Genomic DNA, 19892 nt, shown 5'->3' with positions numbered 1-19892 from the left:
TTAGAATTTCACAAGGCTCTAAATACAGAAGGTTCATTCACATTAATGGGAATCTTTGAAACACATGATATTGGAAAAAGCTCAAATAAACTCAAAATGGACCCTATTTAACTTATTAATACACATTCCTGGTCTAATTTTTAATGATACATCGATGCATTGCAATGTTATTGAAAATTTGCTAGACCTCTGAAACAACATTCCTTGTGGAGTTCTAGTAATTTTGGAAATGCAGCCTTTTTTAAACATCTTGCCAGTACTTAAAGGTGCTGTAAGTGATTTTTATTAAATTACATGCCGAAAACTCCTGTTACCAGTCAGATATCATTGACATTAGGGCCATGAAATATCACAGCCCTAGGCTGGGTAAGCAACAGGGGAAAAGATGTCTGTGGGCTGCAGTCAGATCATTTGTTTAGCCAATCAGAAAACTTTCTGCCTGTCAATAATTTAGCTTGTTCACGGGGTAGCACATAGATGCTTTTATAAGTGCCAGTATGGTGTTCATCTCCCACAAAATGCACAGGATCAGATGGCAAAATGCTCTGGGGTATGCTTCGTCCTCCATCTGCTCCAACAAACACAATGATCTCTAGTGCATTTGTTTGTGTGTGTGTGTGTGTGTGTGTGTGTGTGTGTGTGTGTGTGTGTGTGCGTGACTTTGTGTAGGGTTTTGAAAGAGGGGGCTTGGCTAATTTAACGTCAAGTCTGGTGAAAGTTCCTGAACAGATTAAATCGCTTACAGCATTATAATGCCAGTTAATCTTTAAGGTTTGTGCAATAATAGCAAATAACAATAGATTTTGGAAAAAGTAATAGGTAAAAAGTAATACGATTAAGATACTCTTGAGGGTGAACTTCAGCCTGTCAATAAGTGTCCTTAAATGTGGGTGCTGAATGTGTTACAGAAGGGGAGTGGTCTTTCACAATCCACTGCAACTCAACTCGCATTATGTCTGACTCACTTTTCATGATCCAGTCTGTTCCCAATGGATGAAAGCAAGTCCTGCCATACATATTTTTCCTCATTGAATGTTCATTGAAATTTTCCACATTATGTAAGAAAAATAGATTGTGAATGATGTTTCGTGTTGACTTTAACTTTGGGGTTATTGGAAGGTTCACTGAGAAAGAGAGGGAGTTGTGTTCGTGAACATCTGGATGCCATCTGTGCAAAAAGGTTCCTAGATGCTCAAATTTATGTGGAAGACATCTCACAAGGGTGCTTAAAAAATCCAAAGTTTTAATAGTTTCTGATGAGTGCTATTTAGCAAAATGGAGCCTCTATGTAATTGTATAACCATTTGAAATCATACGGTCACTATAACAGTAACAAAAGGGCATAATTGCCAGGTTTCATAATTATAGTGCTTTGTTGTGATTTCAACATGAACGTTTCTTCAACCCCTGCATACATCTCTCTTGGTCTCCAGCTTTCCATTCGCCAGTATTTTCCAATTAACATTTTTTTATTGATTCTAACAAATAAAGCTGAAAAGAAAAACATATATGCACAGAATCAACTTTTAATCCCCATGATTCCCCTTCTCCCTCCCAATCCCCAACCCCACCCTGAACCCCAACATGCATCCCTGTGGTCAAAGCCAAATTATATACACACAAAAAAAAAAGTGTGTGATTATATATATATATATATATATATATACACAGTCAGGGCCATAAATATTGGGACAACGACACATTTCTAATCTTTTTGGCTCTATACACCACCACAATGTATTTGAAATGAAACGAACAAGATGTGCTTTAACTGCAGACTTTCAGCTTTAATTTGAGGGTATTTACATCCAAATCAGGTGAACGGTGTAGGACTTACAACAGTTTGTATATGTGCCTCCCACTTTTTTAGGGACCAAAAGTAATGGGACAATTGGCTGCTCAGCTGTTCCATGGCCAGGTGTGTGTTATTCCCTCATTATCCCTTTTACAAGGAGCAGATAAAAGGTCCAGAGTTCATTTCAAGTGTGCTATTTGCATTTGGAATCTGTTGCTGTCAACTCTCAATATGAGATCCAAAGAGCTGTCACTATCAGTGAAGCAAGCCATCATTAGGCTGAAAAATCAAAACAAACCCATCAGAGAGATAGCCAAACTATTAGGTGTGGCCAAATCAACTGTTTGGAACATTCTTAAAAAGAAAGAACGCAAGACCCGGAAGACCACGGAAAAAAACTGTGGTGGATGACCCTGGTGAAGAAAATACCCTTCACAACAGTTGGCCAGATCAAGAACACTCTCCAGGAGGTAGGTGTATGTGTGTCAAAGTCAACAATCAAGAGAAGACTTCACCAGAGTGAATACAAAGGGTTCACCACAAGATGTAAACCATTGGTGAGCCTCAAAAACAGGAAGGCCAGATTAGAGTTTGCCAAACAACATCTAAAAAAGCCTTCACAGTTCTGGAACAACATCCTATGGACAGATGAGACAAAGATCAACTTGTACCAGAGTGATGGGAAGAGAAGAGTATGTAGAAGGAAAGGAACTGCTCATGATCCAAAGCATACCACCTCATCAGTGAAGCATGGTGGTGGTAGTGTTATGGCGTGGGCATGTATGGCTGCCAATGGAACTGGTTCTCTTGTATTTATTGATGATGTGACTGCTGACAAAAGCAGCAGGATGAATTCTGAAGTGTTTCGGGCAATATTATCTGCTCATATTCAGCCAAATGCTTCAGAACTCATTGGAGGGCGCTTCACAGTACAGATGGACAATGACCCGACGCATACTGCGAAAGCAACCAAAGAGTTTTTTAAGGGAAAGAAGTGGAATGTTATGCAATGGCCAAGTCAATCACCTGACCTGAATCCGATTGAGCATGTATTTCACTTGCTGAAGACAAAACTGATGGGAAAATGCCCCAAGAACAAGCAGGAGCTGAAGACAGTTGCAGTAGAGGCCTGGCAGGGCATCACCAGGGATGAAACCCAGTGTCTGGTGATGTCTATGCGTTCCAGACTTCAAGCTGTAATTGACTGTATAGGATTTGCAACCAAGTATTAAAAAGTGAAAGTTTGATTTATGATTGTTAATCTGTCCAATTACTTTTGGTCCCTTAAATAGTGGGAGGCACATATACAAACTGTTGTAAGTCCTACACCGTTCACCTGATTTGGATGTAAATACCCTCAAATTAAAGCTGAAAGTCTGCAGTTAAAGCACATCTTGTTCGTTTCGTTCAAATCCATTGTGGTGGTGTATATAGCCAAAAAGATTAGAATTGTGTCGATGTCCCAATATTTATGGACCTGACTGTATATATATATATATATATATATATATATATATATATATATATATATATACATTCACCTAAAGGATTATTAGGAAAGCCTGTTCAATTTCTCATTAATGCAATTATCTAATCAACCAATCACATGGCAGTTGCTTCAATGCATTTAGGGGTGTGGTCCTAGTCAAGACAATCTCCTGAACTCCAAACTGAATGTCAGTATGGGAAAGAAAGGTGATTTAAGCAATTTTGAGCGTGGCATGGTTGTTGGCGCCAGACGGGCCGGTCAGAGTATTTCACAATCTGCTCAGTTACTGGGATTTTCACGCACAACCATTTCTAGGGTTTACAAAGAATGGTGTGAAAAGGGAAAAACAGCCAGTATGCGGCAGTCCTGTGGGCGAAAATGCCTTGTTGATGCTAGAGGTCAGAGGAGAATGGGCCGACTGATTCAAGCTGATAGAAGAGCAACTTTGCCTGAAATAACCACTCGTTACAACCGAGGTATGCAGCAAAGCATTTGTGAAGCCACAACACGCACAACCTTGAGGCGGATGGGCTACAACAGCAGAAGACCCCACCGGGTACCACTCATCTCCACTACAAATAGGAAAAAGAGGCTACAATTTGCAAGAGCTCACCAAAATTGGACAGTTGAAGACTGGAAAAATGTTGCCTGGTCTGATGAGTCTCGATTCCTGTTGAGACATTCAGATGGTAGAGTCAGAATTTGGGTTTAAACAGAATGAGAACATGGATCCATCATGCCTTGTTACCACTGTGCAGGCTGGTGGTGGTGGTGTAATGGTGTGGGGGATGTTTTCTTGGCACACTTTAGGCCCCATAGTGCCAATTGGGCATCGTTTAAATGCCACAGCCTACCTGAGCATTGTTTCTGACCATGTCCATCCCTTTATGGCCACCATGTACCCATCCTCTGATGGCTACTTCCAGCAGGATAATGCACCATGTCACAAAGCTCGAATCATTTCAAATTGGTTTCTTGAACATGACAATGAGTTCACTGTACTAAAATGGCCCCCACAGTCACCAGATCTCAACCCAATAGAGCATCTTTGGGATGTGGTGGAACAGGAGCTTCGTGCCCTGGATGTGCATCCCACAAATCTCCATCAACTGCAAGATGCTATCCTATCAATATGGGCCAACATTTCTAAAGAATGCTTTCAGCACCTTGTTGAATCAATGCCACGTAGAATTAAGGCAGTTCTGAAGGCGAAAGGGGTCAAACACAGTATTAGTATGGTGTTCCTAATAATCCTTTAGGTCAGTGTATATAAATATATATATATATATATATATATATATATATATATATATATATATATATATATATATATAATAATAATCACACACATTTAAACTATAAATCCCTCTCCACTGGCCCTCGCCGAGAACCTTCCAAAAAGGTCAGGTAGCTGCCCTACTTCATATTAAACACCTCCAGGTTACCTAGACTTCTATCTGACATCTCCTCAAGTGCTGCCACCCTGCCCATTTCCGTGCACCACTCCCAAAAATAGGGTGCACCAGCTGACTTCCATCTCCTCAGAGTGATCTGTCTACCAATCATAACACTGGATAGGACCCAATGTTTTATGTATTTATCCCCCGTAATAATGACCACCCCATCACCTTAAATACAGAGTCTGGGGCTAAATTAAATCAGAGTGCTAAATATGTCACACATAAAACACTTCCAGCAGGTGGGAGTGTCTTTTAAAACCAAGCCTATACAATCTAGAGGGGGTCCAATAGAATCGATGAAAAATCTTGAATTGCATAAGGCGCACCCTTGCATCTCTAGATGCAGACTTGATGTTTTTTTAGAATCCTAGTCCACACTCCCTCCTCCAGTATCAAGTTTAAATCTTTCTCCCATAATCTCTTAAAAGCTATAAGCCATTCCATTCTAAATGAAGGACTTCACTATGCTATCAAATTGCTTGATTTAAGAGAGGGGGACATCTATAGGGAGAGATTGTTGCTGGTAGTTTTGGATTACAATTCATTTTAATAACATTAACCTTCCAAATCATAGATAAATGTAATAAAGCCCAACTGCCCACATCGTTTGAACACCTTTTTATTAAATGGTCAAAATTTTACTAAATCACACAAATTTGCTGGGAATAAAATACCTAAATACCTAAAGCCCTGTTTGGACCACTGAAAGGCACCTGGCTGAAAAGCCTTTACTGGGCAGTACGCTGTCAGTGACAAAGCTTCAGATTTAGACCAATTATCTCTGTATCCTGAGACTTTAGAAATGGAATTAATAATTCTGATGAGGCAAGGCATGATATAGTAGGGTCGGAGATGAATAATAAAATATCATCCGCATAAAGCAAATGCTTATGTGCCTAATGTTATCAGATGAGCTACGGCCCTGAATAAACCCCACCTGATCTATATGTTTAAGAGTTATCATAACTTAATCTGTTAGCCAAAATGTTTGACAATATTTTAATGTCTAGCTGGATTAGGGAAATTGGACAGTAACACTAACCCTGGCTTGGATCCTTGTACTTTTTAAGAATCAGACTGATCCGGGTTTGTGTCATGATTGGCGGAAGCATTCCATTCTTTAATGATTCTGTATAAACTTCTAGCAAAAGTGTAGCCAGTTCTGTAGCATAAATCTTAAAAATTCAGTGGCAATGCTATCAGGTCCCGGAGCCTTGCCTGTAGGCAGGGCCTTAATTAACTCACCAAGCTCCTCCAAGTTTATCTCAGAATCAAATAATTCTAGTTCTAATGGTTCCACAAAGTTTCTAATAGCTTCATCAGTAGACGAAGACGTGGAACTATTGAGATCAAGATAGAATTCTTTAAAAGCATTTTTAATATCAATGGCCGAGGTAAATATTTCACCACCAGCAGATTTCACTGATGGAATGATAGAAAAAGACTCTCTCTGTTTTATATATCTAGCCGGAAGCTTCCCTGCTTTGTCCCCCCGACTCAAAGTATGACTGTCTTGCCCTGAATATCCAAAACTCCACCTTCCGTGACAAAATAGTATTATAACTGTATTTCAATCTGGTAAATTCTCTGAAGCTATTAGATGACATTTGGCACGTCAGCTCTCCGTGACACTTTTAATATTCCTTTCCAATTCCACAAGTTCTTGTGCTTTGGATTCTTTGGTGAATGAGGCATACTGTATGATCCGGCCCCTAAGAGCCTCCAAAGCCATGCCCACAGAGGATACTGAGGACACCAGGGTGTGATCTGAGACTAAAATGTTTCCAATTGAGCAATCAACAGATTAAATGCGGGACTTAGATATAAAAAAATCTATTCAGATTAAATCTAATGGACTGACGAAAACAATTTATAGTCCCTAACAGATGGGTTCAAAAGTCTCCAAATATCTGTAAGACCAAGTTTTTTTTACACATTCTGTGAAGCGTCACTGTTGCTCTATGGGGCTTGCACACATTTGCTTCATTATGATCAAGGACTGAGTCCATCAAAAGAATAAATCCTCCCAATGTTATATCATGAGGGGTGCCAGCGGCTTGCAGCATCCCTTTAAGATCTATAAAAATGCCCTGATCATCAATGTTAGGTGCATAAATATTGCACTAAAATGATTCTTCCTAATTTATCTTTACTCTGTTTGAGACATTTGAGTTGTGGATGTTTACTTATCAGTGTAATGACACCCCTGCTCTTACTCGAGCTAGCACTATAAAATAAATGTCCACCCCATATCTTTCCAAATTTTTCAGCTTCCTGCGGGGAAAGGTGCATTTATTGAAGAAACACCAAATCATATTTCTTACACTTAAGAAGAGAAATAACCTTCCTTCTTTTTATGGGGTGCCCCAACCAATTCACATTCCACGTGGAGAGCGACAATCCACTCATATTAACATTTTACATTTTGACATATAAGAAAAAATAGATTGTGTCAAAAACAGGATTGTAAAGACCACATTCCAACATTGGCGCAACAATCAAATCCTGAACATTCCCTTGAACAGAAAAACAAAACAAAAAAAACATGCGCATTAACCCTGCGCACGACAGTGCCAGCTGCTGTCCATCCATCCAAAGTCAAACAGTCCATGCACTCCTACGAGAGCCCCAGCTACAATCTTCCCATCGGATTGCTCAATTCTGGTGTTTCTATAAAAATTTTGTGAGACAGAATTACACAGCAAAATATAATCTGTAAAACAAAATTCAGCCAATAGGTTCATCCAGAAAACTGTCCTGAAGGTGTGTTATTCTACTAAATAAACTCCAGCCGCTAGGTGGAACCAGTACAAAGAGAGCACGTAGATTCTTCAGACAGTAAAGCTAATGTTCAGTGAGCTGGTCCACTCAGCTGCAACATGAGTACAAGCAAATAACTTCAATATCTTAGTCAGAAATACTCCAAAAATAAACTCCAGCCGATAGGTGGATAGGTGCATGTAGATTCATCCACAAAAGCATCCTGACGGTATGTTGCTCTACGAAAAAAAAAAGAAAACGGCACAAAAAGAGCACTCTTCAAAAGTCAAGCAAATGTTCAGTGAGCTGGTCCACTCAGCTGCACGTGAGTACCACAAGATGACTTACTCTGACTGACTTTATGAAGGACATCACTTGCTGTAGACATGTGAATGTTTTGTGGCCATCCTTACCATCTATTCTCAATTTCTCCGGCAATATCAGTGCAAAAGCGACCTTCCATTGATGTAAAAGCTTCTTGCATTCCTTGAATCAATCATGTTTCTCTTTTGTCGACTTTGCAAAGTCTGGGAAAAATAAAATGCTGTGGTTCTTCCAAGAAAGCCTTCCCTTACTGTTCACCTCGAGTAACACAATATCTTTATTGGATGATCTCAGAAATTTTCAGAAATTCATCGGGCCCTGTCTCCTTCAGTGGATCGCCGTGCCGGAAACTTGTGAGCTTGATTTGCTAATATTTTAAAAGAAAAGTAAAACATGTATCTCTTTTTTAGTAAATATTTTGACAGTGTTGTGTAGATACTAGTGATTGGCGTGGCTGTTTAATCAGCTTTTTTTAATATTTGCGCATTTTGATATTATCATCATAGGCCGATAACTGCACCTTTTTAGCAAATTAACAAATGGTGTCCAAAATGTACTGATGACCTTGTTCCTTTTATTTCAATTATTAATTTGCTAACTGCCTAGTGCTTAATAAATGCAGAATTCCTTTGCAATACATTATTAATGAATAAAGTATTTTAAAGTATCTGTGGCATGCAATCATGTGTTTTTAGATGGCATTCCCCGTTCAGTGCTGAAGGACTGGAGAAAGGTGAAGAAGCTCAAGCAGACAGGTGAGTCCTTCCTGCAAGACGATTCATGCTCAGAGATTGGTCCCAACCTGCAGAAGTGCAGGGAGTGCCGCTCCATCCGTACCAAGAAAGGAGAGGAGCCTGCCCACTCACCCGTCTTCTGCCGCTTCTACCACTTCCGCCGGTAAGTGTGAATGAAGTACAGTGCCACATGTCATGTTTGTATTGCACTGATTATACTAAATGCATCCTGGTCTCATAGAATGAACGTTACTCTATATACATATTTGCAAACTTGACTTTTACGTACCGCTTTCTATATTCCACTGCGGTTTACTGGTGAAATGAACACTAGAGGCGCTAAAACAACTGTGCGTTTTATTTATTGTCAAGAGTACAATTGCTCATTATGACTTTATATAAAGTCATGTTATATAAGAATGTTATAATATTAAAACACTAACGCATGATTTGAAAAATGAAACATTTGAACACTTACACATACACACTTATTCCTATATTATTAGCTTGCTTGGTAGCTCACCTGATAGAGCATTGGACTTTGGACTTGATGACTGCAGGTCGAGTCCAGCTAAAAACGCACAAAAGTGAAAGTGAAATAGAAGTGATGCAGAATGACATGGTTGCATCAGTAAATGCATGTTTATTTGTTTTTGTTTTTTTTCATTTCAAATTTTCATTTTAAAACATGATCGGTTAGGGTAAGGTTAAAGGTAAGAATACCTGTTTTTTTAAACTCTCATGTAGCCTTTCGAACACTATTGGTTAGGTTTAGGGTAAAGTGTTAGATTACGGAAGTATGTTTTACTTATTAGAATATCCATCTAAAATTCACCTTAAAACACTTTTCTGATTACATTCTCATTTTGCTCAGTTTCGGTGCCCCTCGCTGGTCATTTCACTTGAAAGCTGCAGCCAAATGTTTAATGAAGCATGTCATTTCAGTGTCTGACTAACAGGTAATGACAATTCTGAGAGCTGTTATTAGATGTTCACCTGCAGCCATAGTTTTTAATTAAAAAGTCTCATTGCAAGACAGATTTTTAACATATTGTTTGACTATATCTTCTGGCGGAAGGATGGCACTTAATGAATTTGCTTGATAAAAATGCTTAATGTACCTTTGTTTAATGTAATGTATTTAATGTTTTTTTATGTACTATAGTAACCATGCTGAGCATTCTTAGGACTTAATAGAGAATGTTTTTGGGTCCCGTCTGTGAGCAAAAAGAGAATGTCGAGATGTTGTGGTCAGGCTCAGCACATGGATTTGAGCCATTTTTGACAAGTATGAAAATATTTGTCATTGCAAGGCACCTCAGTGGTTGTTTTTATTTAGTGCAAGAAATCTGCTTCTTACAAAATCGAAAAAGATTTTTTCTTCCATTTAAAATCATCATCACAATCGTCAGACCCGTCTTAGCCACTCTGTGGGACCAGGCAGATGTCTTAACGCTGAATTTACTTAGTGTTTACTTATCGTACTGTGCCATTTCTAGTGTCAACAGTTTTCCCCTCTTGCTCATGATGTTGTTACAACTCAGGATTGCTCTTAGAGAAACTTATTGAACTCTAATTGCACACTCTCTTTCCAGCCTCTCTTACAGTAAGAATGGAGTAATCCGGATTGATGGCTTCTCCTCACCTGACCAGTATGATGAAGAGGCTCTCAGTCTCTGGGCTCCAGATAGAGTTGAAGAAAACAGTCTGGACCAAGATGCCTCGAAATATATCCTCGGCTACATCGGTGACAAATTCTGCCAGCTGGTTATGACCGAGAACACAGCAGCTACATGGATAAAGAAAGATGGTTAGTATGATAAATCCTGAACACAAACTATACAGTCCTTCCATTTACATCAAATTATCTTCAAACAGACATTCGCTTAGATGATAGAATATTTAATATTTCACCCATCCAGACTGTTGGCATAGTTTACAAAAGCAATAAACCAGGAAAGGACATGCATCAATAATATTTATGTGGTAAAACCACATTTTGGTTTGTTTATTCTTTTATTCATCGGATAGTTCCTAATTTTACATTTTATATGATTCTTTTACCAAGTAATAATGTTCATTAGCCTAATGTAGCAAATTGACACAACCAATGTGCTGTCACAGTTGAGGATATATCGACTATTTTTCGATATCAACAACAGCTTCTAATGCGGCTTCTAACGTGGATCACTTAATCATATTCCAGATTTGGAAATTTATTTTATAGTTTTGAAAAAATTTATCATAGATGATCTCCTACAATTTTGTTACCAGTGCAGCCTGCCTGTCTGATATAGGAAAAGAGAGCGAGAATGGGAAAAAGAGCGAGCTCTGTGAATGTCCATTTCATGCGTCTCCTGTTTGCTTTGCTCTGCAGCCAAAATCGCCTGGAAGAGAGCGGTGCGTGGCGTGAGAGAGAGCTGCGATGCATGTGAAGCCACATTGTTTAACATTCACTGGGTCTGCCAAAAATGTGGATTTGTGGTGTGTTTGGACTGTTACAAGGCAAAGGAGAGGAAGAGTTACAAAGGTCAGTTGTCATTTTCATATTCACCTCTGAACACTGACTGCGCTTGTACACTTCTACTTGTTGTTTCATACCTACAACAGGGTCAGAAATTAAACAGGGCCCTTGGCAAAAATGCCCCTGAAAGAGACAGAAGTGCCCCAGATATTTATTTATCTGTTGTCAGTTCCTCAGTTTAAGTTTTCTAACTTTTGGTATTTTTTCTAAATATTCTATCTAGACACTGTAGTGACCTCTATATGATCTGAGATCTGTATGCACTGAAGAGTCAATTGTTGTTGTGGAGCTAATGTGTAGTAGTTTTTAATAAAAAAAAATAATTAATAAAAAATAAACAAAGAACACTCTAACATCTCCAAAACCCACAAAATTTGGTTTTGCAATGTTCACTGTATTCTTTTATATCATTATTTACAGCCTTTGTTCAGATTAATTAGTTGGTTCCGTTTAAGTATTTGACATACTGTAAACATGTGCCACACTGTGTGATTTAACATGGTTAGAAAATAAATATACCTTCCTAAAAGTTAAAGGAATAGTTCACCCAAAAATAAAAACAATTCTCATAATTTACTCAACCTCATGCCATCCCAGATGTGTATGACTTTCTTTTTAGAAGAACATTTCATCTCTGTAGGTCCTCTCAATGCAAATGAATGGTGATCAGACATTTGTAGCTCCAAAAATCACACAAAGGAAATATAATAGTAATCCATAAGACTCCAGTGGTTAAATCTATATCTTCAGAATATAATAGCTGTGGGTGAAAAATGTATAAAAATGTAAGCTCTGGTTTTACGCTAAATCTCCTCTTTCACTTTTACATTTGAAAGTAACATGTGGAGCCTGTTTAGTTTCTCATTCACATCTGAGAGTGAAAGTTAAAGTGGAGATAAAAAAGGACTTAAATATTGATCTGTTTCTCACCCACACCTATTATATCGCTTTTGAAGATATGGCTTTAACCACTGGAATCATATGGATTACTTTTACGTTTCCTTTATGTGATTTTTTGAGCTACAAAGGTCTGACCACCATTCACTTGCATTGTAAGGATCTGCATTTTAAGGACCTACATAGCTGAGATTTTTTTCTAAATATCTTTGTCTGCATTCTGCTCACGAAAGAAAGTCATACACATCTGGGATGGCATGATGATGAGTAAATGATGAAATAATTAAAATTTTTGGTGAACTATCCATTTAACAATGCCCACAAAAATCATTTCCTGGGTGGCAAATAAAAAGCAGGGTTCCCACTAGGAAGGTACGATACAAAATTTGTGCGATATCTGATTAAGTAGAATGACATAGTTTGGTGGTTCTGCTTTTTATGGTACCTTGTTTCAAATGACAAAAAATCTATTACACAAGTTTAGGAAATTGAGATAACTGTATTCTCTGTTTCTACATGTCTTCAGTGTTTCAGAGTAAATGGCCTCAGTTATACACACAACACTGAAACAACAAGCACTTTATGAACTGACATTTACTGAATTCTAAATAGCCTCAATTTTCTAATTATTTGATTGGTCTTAACTCACATTAACTGAAATCTGAATGATAAAGCTTGTCCCTTTTTAGCTGAAGCAGCTTTAAGTTGAGGAAGCAAATTAGTTGTTTAAAGTTTTAATGGTACTTCCATGAGAAATTCCAGCAGTGTAAAGCCTACAATTTTCAACTCTGCTGTTATTGTAGACCAATTTCTTAACAGAGACATTGTCTTTCACACACAGCACAGTAGGCTAACTGTCTGATGCATTTTTCTAGCCCCTTTTTAATTTGGTAGAAAATAATCAGATAATTGCTTTTATTGACAGATACACTGGTGTGTTGCTAGTTCCTACGTCTTAGAAAAATTGGAAATAAAAGGGAATTTGAAAATTGTGTTTCCATGCATGAAAAGTCATGCAAATTTCTATTGTGAATGTTTTTTCTAGTTATACTCAGCTCTAAAATATTTATTTAGCTAGATAGTACTCTTTGTAAGTGCAATTGCTATAAAATTATTTGTACCCCGTAAACGCGAGTGACTGAGTCATGGAAAAATCACAGAAATGTATTGATCAAAAGGTGTGGGAACACTGGCCATCATTTGAGAGTCTGCTATGCAGTTGCATTTTCCAGAGGGGTGAGAGTCTAATGTCCTGAGGTGTGTGTGTGTGTGTGTGTGTGTGTGTGTGTGCGTGCGTGCGTGCGTGCGTGTGTGTGTCTGTTCGTGTTTGAGTGCATGCTGCAGTTGTTGTCTGGCTCAGCTGTCTCTGGGGCTTGAAGCCTAGCTCTGTCTCTTCTGTCCTCCTCATTTAAGTCCCTCTTTTCCTGTCTCCTACAGTATTCTGCCTCAGGGCATTAAATAAAAACTTAGACTCTGGATGTGTTATTTCTGCTGAATCACACCTGTGTATACTCTCCCACAAGGCTCAGAGCTCCATATTTACTTTGATGTATAAACACCTCATTTCCTCTTCAGGACAAAAAGGCCAGAAACAGCGCCAGTCGCATTTAAACGCCACCCCTCTCTGTGAGTAATGTGCCTTTTATTTTTCCTCAGACAAAGAGCTGTATGCCTGGTTGAAGTGCGTTAAGGGACAGCCGCATGATCACAAGCACCTGATGGCAACGCAGATAATTCCAGGAACTGGTATGGAAAGAGCCGCTTCCACTCCAGCATGATGCCAGATTTCAGATTGCTTTTGGTTATGACTTGGGATGCAGTTTAAAAAAAAAAAAAAACAACACAGAGAAGTGCTTCGTATAACTGTTGTTTTGTGTGTGTTTTAGTTCTGACAGACTTAATGAATGCTATGCACATGCTCAGGGAGAAGTACGCCATTAAAGCACACTGCTCTTGTGCTGGGAAGCAGAACACAATCCTCAACAAGCTGCCGTCCACCAATGGTGTCTCCCAGGTGTGTATGTGTGTCTCTCATTGGGCAGTGAATGTTTCAACTACTTCATGTTTTCTTTGTCAGGTTAGGTATGTTGCCATATTTAATTTCTCAGGAATTAAACTGACGCTGCAAGGGCTAGACAGACAGCCGACTAAACATTTGAATGTCTTTCTGTACTAAATTTCCATTGGAATCCCTAGAAAACAGTACAGCATATTGAACAAACTAACAAATTTATTTTCATTTAAGTCACACAATGTTGTCCTCCAGGTGGTGCTTATTGGGCTCATAAAGCTAAATCATTCAAATCTCAGGAAGAGATTTGTTTGTACTGGAGGTATTCCAATAATTAGCCTCAATTCACCAAAATATTTTAAAACAGAAGATGTTTATAATCCATTGACAAGGCTGACGGTAGATTGTATTTGTCATGAAAATGGAAAACTGTCCACAATTTTGTGAAAATGTAAGTGACTGTGATTGTTCCATCCTAACCTAATCCTTGAGAAAAGTAACAAACACCTTCAATATGCTACTTCAGTAGATATGTGTACAATTACTTACACCTGAAGTTAGGAGATTATTTAGACCCATTTTACTTCACCTATTTACAGTAAGACAATGTCACTATATCCATTTATCATTGTATAAGCTCAAGCTCTGGCACCCTCTCAACCTATGTTCACATTCTGTTCTGCTTTGGAATGTTGAACACAATCCTGCTCCATAAACCTCTGAATGTTTTTTTGTTCCTGTATGTGTGTGTTCCACTGGCTCTAGTCCATCTCCTCAAAGTGCTGAGCTGTCTCTAACACTCTCTCGCTCTCTCTCTCTCTCTCTCTCTCTCTCTCTCTCTCTCTCTCTCTCTCTCTCTCTCTCTCTGTGTGTTTTCACAGGTTTTACAGAACATGCTCAATCACAGCAACAAGATCTCTCTGTGTAAGCCTGAGAGTGGTCAGCAGAACTCCTCTCTGAAGGTGGAGGCCAACGGAGGGAGCAGTCCCGCCAGCGACAGCAGCACCGACAGCAAGTTCACCCCGCCCGAGTCCCAGTCACCGTTGCACTTCTTGGCAGATCTGGCTGAGCAGAAGTCCCGTGAGGAAAAAAAGGGTGGGTATGAGAGTGCTTGAGCAGTTCAAACTCAGGCAGTGTTATAGTTATTTATGAAAAATAAAAGAAAACATTTTCATGAAACAAAAATTAGCATCAGTTGAAAAACATAAAAGTAAACAAAATTCATTTTCATGACTCCACAACTACATTTTCATGACCCCAAAACTAGCTAAACTAATAATATATATATATATATATACACTCACCTAAAGGATTATTAGGAACACCTGTTCAATTTCTCATTAATGCAATTATCTAATCAACCAATCACATGGCAGTTGCTTCAATGCATTTAGGGGTGTGGTCCTGGTCAAGACAATCTCCTGAACTCCAAACTGAATGTCAGAATGGGAAAGAAAGGTGATTTAAGCAATTTTGAGCGTGGCATGGTTGTTGGCGCCAGACGGGCCGGTCTGAGTATTTCACAATCTGCTCAGTTACTGGGATTTTCACGCACAACCATTTCTAGGGTTTACAAAGAATGGTGTGAAAAGGGAAAAACATCCAGTATGCGGCAGTCCTGTGGGCGAAAATGCCTTGTTGATGCTAGAGGTCAGAGGAGAATGGGCCGACTGATTCAAGCTGATAGAAGAGCAACTTTACCTGAAATAAACACTCGTTACAATCGAGGTATGCAGCAAAGCATTTGTGAAGCCACAACACGCACAACCTTGAGGCGTATGGGCTACAACAGCAGAAGACCCCACCGGGTACCACTCATCTCCACTACAAATAGGAAAAAGAGGCTACAATTTGCAAGAGCTCACCAAAATTGGACAGTTGAAGACTGGAAAAATGTTGCCTGGTCTGATGAGTCTCGATTTCTGTTGAGACATTCAGATGGTAGAGTCAGAATTTGGCGTAAACAGAATTAGAACATGGATCCATCATGCCTTGTTACCACTGTGCAGGCTGCTGGTGGTGGTGTAATGGTGTGGGGGATGTTTTCTTGGCACACTTTAGGCCCCTTAGTGCCAATTGGGCATTGTTTAAATGCCACGGCCTACCTGAGCATTGTTTCTGACCATGTCCATCCCTTTATGGCCACCATGTACCCATCCTCTGATGGCTACTTCCAGCAGGATAATGCACCATGTCACAAAGCTCGAATCATTTCAAATTGGTTTCTTGAACATGACAATGAGTTCACTGTACTAAAATGGCCCCCACAGTCACCAGATCTCAACCCAATAGAGCATCTTTGGGATGTGGTGGAACGTGAGCTTCGTGCCCTGGATGTGCATCCCACAAATCTCCATCAACTGCAAGATGCTATCCTATCAATATGGGCCAACATTTCTAAAGAATGCTTTCAGCACCTTGTTGAATCAATGCCACGTAGAATTAAGGCAGTTCTGAAGGCTAAAGGGGGTCAAACACAGTATTAGTATGGTGTTCCTAATAATCCTTTAGGTCAGTATATATATATATATATATATATATATATATATATATATATATATATATATATATATATATATATATATATTTAAAATTCTAAATTAAATGTAGTTTTAGAAGTTTATAAGTTTTTATACATAGTATGTTATAAAATTTAAAACCGTTAAAACCTGCCTTCATTATACATGAAAGTGTCACTGTGGCAGGGCGGAGGGCGGGTCGTGATCCTACACACGGTCCGTATTAGATAATTATGCCTCGTGAGGATAAGGCTGACTGCAGAGGATCGTGCGGGAGAGAGAAGACACAAACACACACATGACGGACATGTCCATAAACGATCTCTCTCTCCCGTACGATCCTCTGCAGTCAGCCTTTATCCCTCACGGAGGCATAATTAGCCTAATACGGGACCGGGTGTGTAGGATCACGACACGGCACCGCCTTCCACCCTGCCACAGTCACTAAATAATGATACAGTGGACAGCCCAGAGAAATGTATCATTGTTAAACATACAGTATATTAATTATGGAGCCCCTTAGGGGTGAGGGTATTTATTTTCTGAAATAGTTTTTTTGCATTTTCTCACATAACTTTGGTTTTGGTTTTATAAAAAATACCATTTTAAAAAACTATTCCGAGGGAACACAAAATTTATGGAGTTTTGCGAGGAATGCAAACTATTGTGAAGAAATTGAGAGCTATTGCAGGGTAACACAAAACTATTAAACAAAAAAAATTATTTCGTCCCTGTCCTCAAAGGTGCCACACGATAAATGTTATTAGTTAACGCTTTAACTTTAGCAACCCTAAAATAAAAAATAAATATACAGAAAAAATAAATTTTAACTAGAAAAAATCTAAATCAAAACTAAGAGTGAAAACTAAAAAAAACTAAACTAAATGTAAAGGACAAATTGATGATAAAATAGAAATAAAGCAACAAAAAAAAAATATGTGAACTATTATAACCCTGACTTGAGGAATGGTTAAAGTAATGGCAGCCAGAGGCTGGGGGTCTGCCAGCTGACCCTGTGTTTTTCCTTTCTCTGCGAGCGTGAACGTGCTTGGCAGGTAGCCAACATTCCACAATCCTCAAATTTAGTGGTATACATTACAGGCCTTCTCATTCTATGCTCCCACAGTCTAAAGAGCTCACCTAACCACATGTGTATCTAGTTCTTCAGCCACTCTCACATGCCGAACAGGCTGCTCTCTCCAAATGAACTGCACTTAAAAGACCATCAGCCCTGTGATCTTTGGCACACGTTCAGTTTGTTGCCCATTGCAACACAGAAGTTTCTTAATTTAGCAGGAGTGCTTTTAAGGGATAGTTCACCCAAAAATGCAAATTCTGATCATTTACTCATCTTCATGCCTCTGCTGATGTGTATGACTTTCTTTCTTCTGCTGAACACAAAAGAAAATTTTTAGAAGAATATTTCAGCTCTGAGGGTCCATACAATACAAGTGAATGGTTACCAGAACTCAGCTGGTCCAAAAAAGGACATAAAGGCTGCATAAAAGTAATCCATAAAACAGTGGTTAAATTCATGTCTTCAGAAGTGATATGATAGGTGTGGGTGAGAAACAGATAAATATTTAAATAGTTTTTTATTGTAAATCTACACTTTCAGATTCAGCCACCTACTGGTTGGGACTGGTCAAAGGTGGAGATGTATAGTAATAAAAAGGACTTAAAAATATATCTGTTTCTCAACCTCAACTTTTATGCTGCCTTTATGTCCTTTTTTGGTCTTCTGAGTTCTGGTCACCATTCACTTGCATTGTATGGACCTACAGTGCTTAGATATTCTTCTAGAAATCTTTGTGTTCAGCAGAAGAATGATGAGAGAATTTTTATTTTTGGGAGAACTATCTCTTTAATTGTACTTTGTGATAAGCCTACATTTGTGGTGTCTCATTCCTCATTTAAAGCAACACTTTAAGCTTTCATAACACTTATAATCAATACTGTGTGTAGTTGCATTGCATATTTTTTTTTATATATTTTTTTTTTTAATTGCTATTCTACCGTATCATATTGTAAGATGCTTTAAAACAACATAAAATCTAATTTGGCCCTTTTTACTCAATGTTTGTTTTCGTTAATTACATCTACTAATATAATCTGCTGTGCAGACAAGTATAAATGTACATTTACTGTTCGTGGGTGAACTGCTTCTTTAAATGTGTTTTGAATGCTGCTGAACAATGTGAAAGAAATGGATACCTGAGGTTTAAACGGCTGTACACCTGTGCTTCTCTCCTGCAGAGAATAAAGAATCTGGTGGAGTGAAGATTAAGGAGGAGAAGGAGCAGTCAGAAGCTTTAGAGTCTCTGCACAGTAAAGCATCATCCCTGGAGCAGGGCTCCACCCTCCGAGACCTCCTCACCACAACTGCAGGCAAACTGTGCCTGGGCTCCACAGATGCGGGCATTGCATTCGCTCCTGTCTACTCCACTGCCTCTCAGGTCTGAGAGTAAACCAACACCTACAAATCACTCTAAAATACACAACTACACTAAAAAAGGATCATTGCAGGTTGTTCAGTTTACTTAATTAAATTGAACTAAAGCAACAGAGTTCTAGAACATTTTGTCCTAACTTGATTTCATCACATTCTATACAATACAATTTGTAAAACTGAAGTTTACTTAATCAATTTAAGTTAGGAATACATGAATACTTTTTGTAGCATTGATGAAACTGTGCGATTCACAGTTCCCAGTATGCTTTGCAGGGGACTGGATGGGGTGAACAAATGTTGAAACTGAAAAAGTTTTGTTTTATGCATTTTTGAGTACGATATGAATAGGAAGATATTTGTTCATGTTTAATATTGTGTTATATTGGCATTTAAAAGTATTTTTTGTTAGGCTGGAGTTTTGGAGTTACCGTTTCAAATTCAAAAAACTTTATAGTCTATCCCACGGGGATAGAAAATATTTTTTTATTAAAAGGTTCAGTAAAACTATACATAAATTACATTTAAAAACACATACATTACATACACTAAAAACCCAAAGGACACAGTGCAATATAAATAATAAAGTCTTGGAGGGGGTGTGAAAGATCCATTCCAATAATGGAAGGTCTGCCCGTGTGTACAATTCTGAAAGAAGTACTTGCTGTGTGCCTATTATCTTACTTGCCTGGTTTGTAATCCTTGAAAGCCTGTTTTCACATTTAACTGAAAAATTATTAAACCAGGATGATATATTGAAGATGAGCACATATTCAATGAGTGATTTGTACACAGTTGTTAAAATGTCCTTGCAGATATTAAAACTCTGCAGCTTTCGAAGAAGGCCTAGGCATTGTTGAGGCTTCTTAAAAACATTGTCTGCATGCTTGACAAAAGTGAGATGGTGGTCAATCGCTGTACCAAGGTATT

General features: G+C 38.6%; 1 protein-coding gene across 4 annotated transcripts in view; it reads left to right on the top strand.

Annotated features, from left to right (window-relative positions):
* Positions 1 to 19892, top strand: part of LOC127633752 (probable JmjC domain-containing histone demethylation protein 2C) — a 280588-nt gene that overhangs the window by 226390 nt on the left and 34306 nt on the right. For all 4 annotated transcript variants that reach the window (XM_052113033.1, XM_052113032.1, XM_052113031.1 and 1 more), the window contains 7 exons: positions 8524 to 8725; positions 10158 to 10372; positions 10940 to 11092; positions 13640 to 13729; positions 13870 to 13997; positions 14876 to 15089; positions 18770 to 18969. In XM_052113033.1, the coding sequence (XP_051968993.1) occupies positions 8524 to 8725; positions 10158 to 10372; positions 10940 to 11092; positions 13640 to 13729; positions 13870 to 13997; positions 14876 to 15089; positions 18770 to 18969 (1202 nt within the window). The remainder of the gene's footprint in view (positions 1 to 8523; positions 8726 to 10157; positions 10373 to 10939; positions 11093 to 13639; positions 13730 to 13869; positions 13998 to 14875; positions 15090 to 18769; positions 18970 to 19892) is intronic.

This window comes from Xyrauchen texanus, chromosome 40, assembly GCF_025860055.1.
Source record: "Xyrauchen texanus isolate HMW12.3.18 chromosome 40, RBS_HiC_50CHRs, whole genome shotgun sequence".
NCBI lineage: Eukaryota > Metazoa > Chordata > Actinopteri > Cypriniformes > Catostomidae > Xyrauchen > Xyrauchen texanus.
Note: the sequence above shows the minus strand (reverse complement) of the source record. Positions and strands in the feature narration are given on the sequence as shown.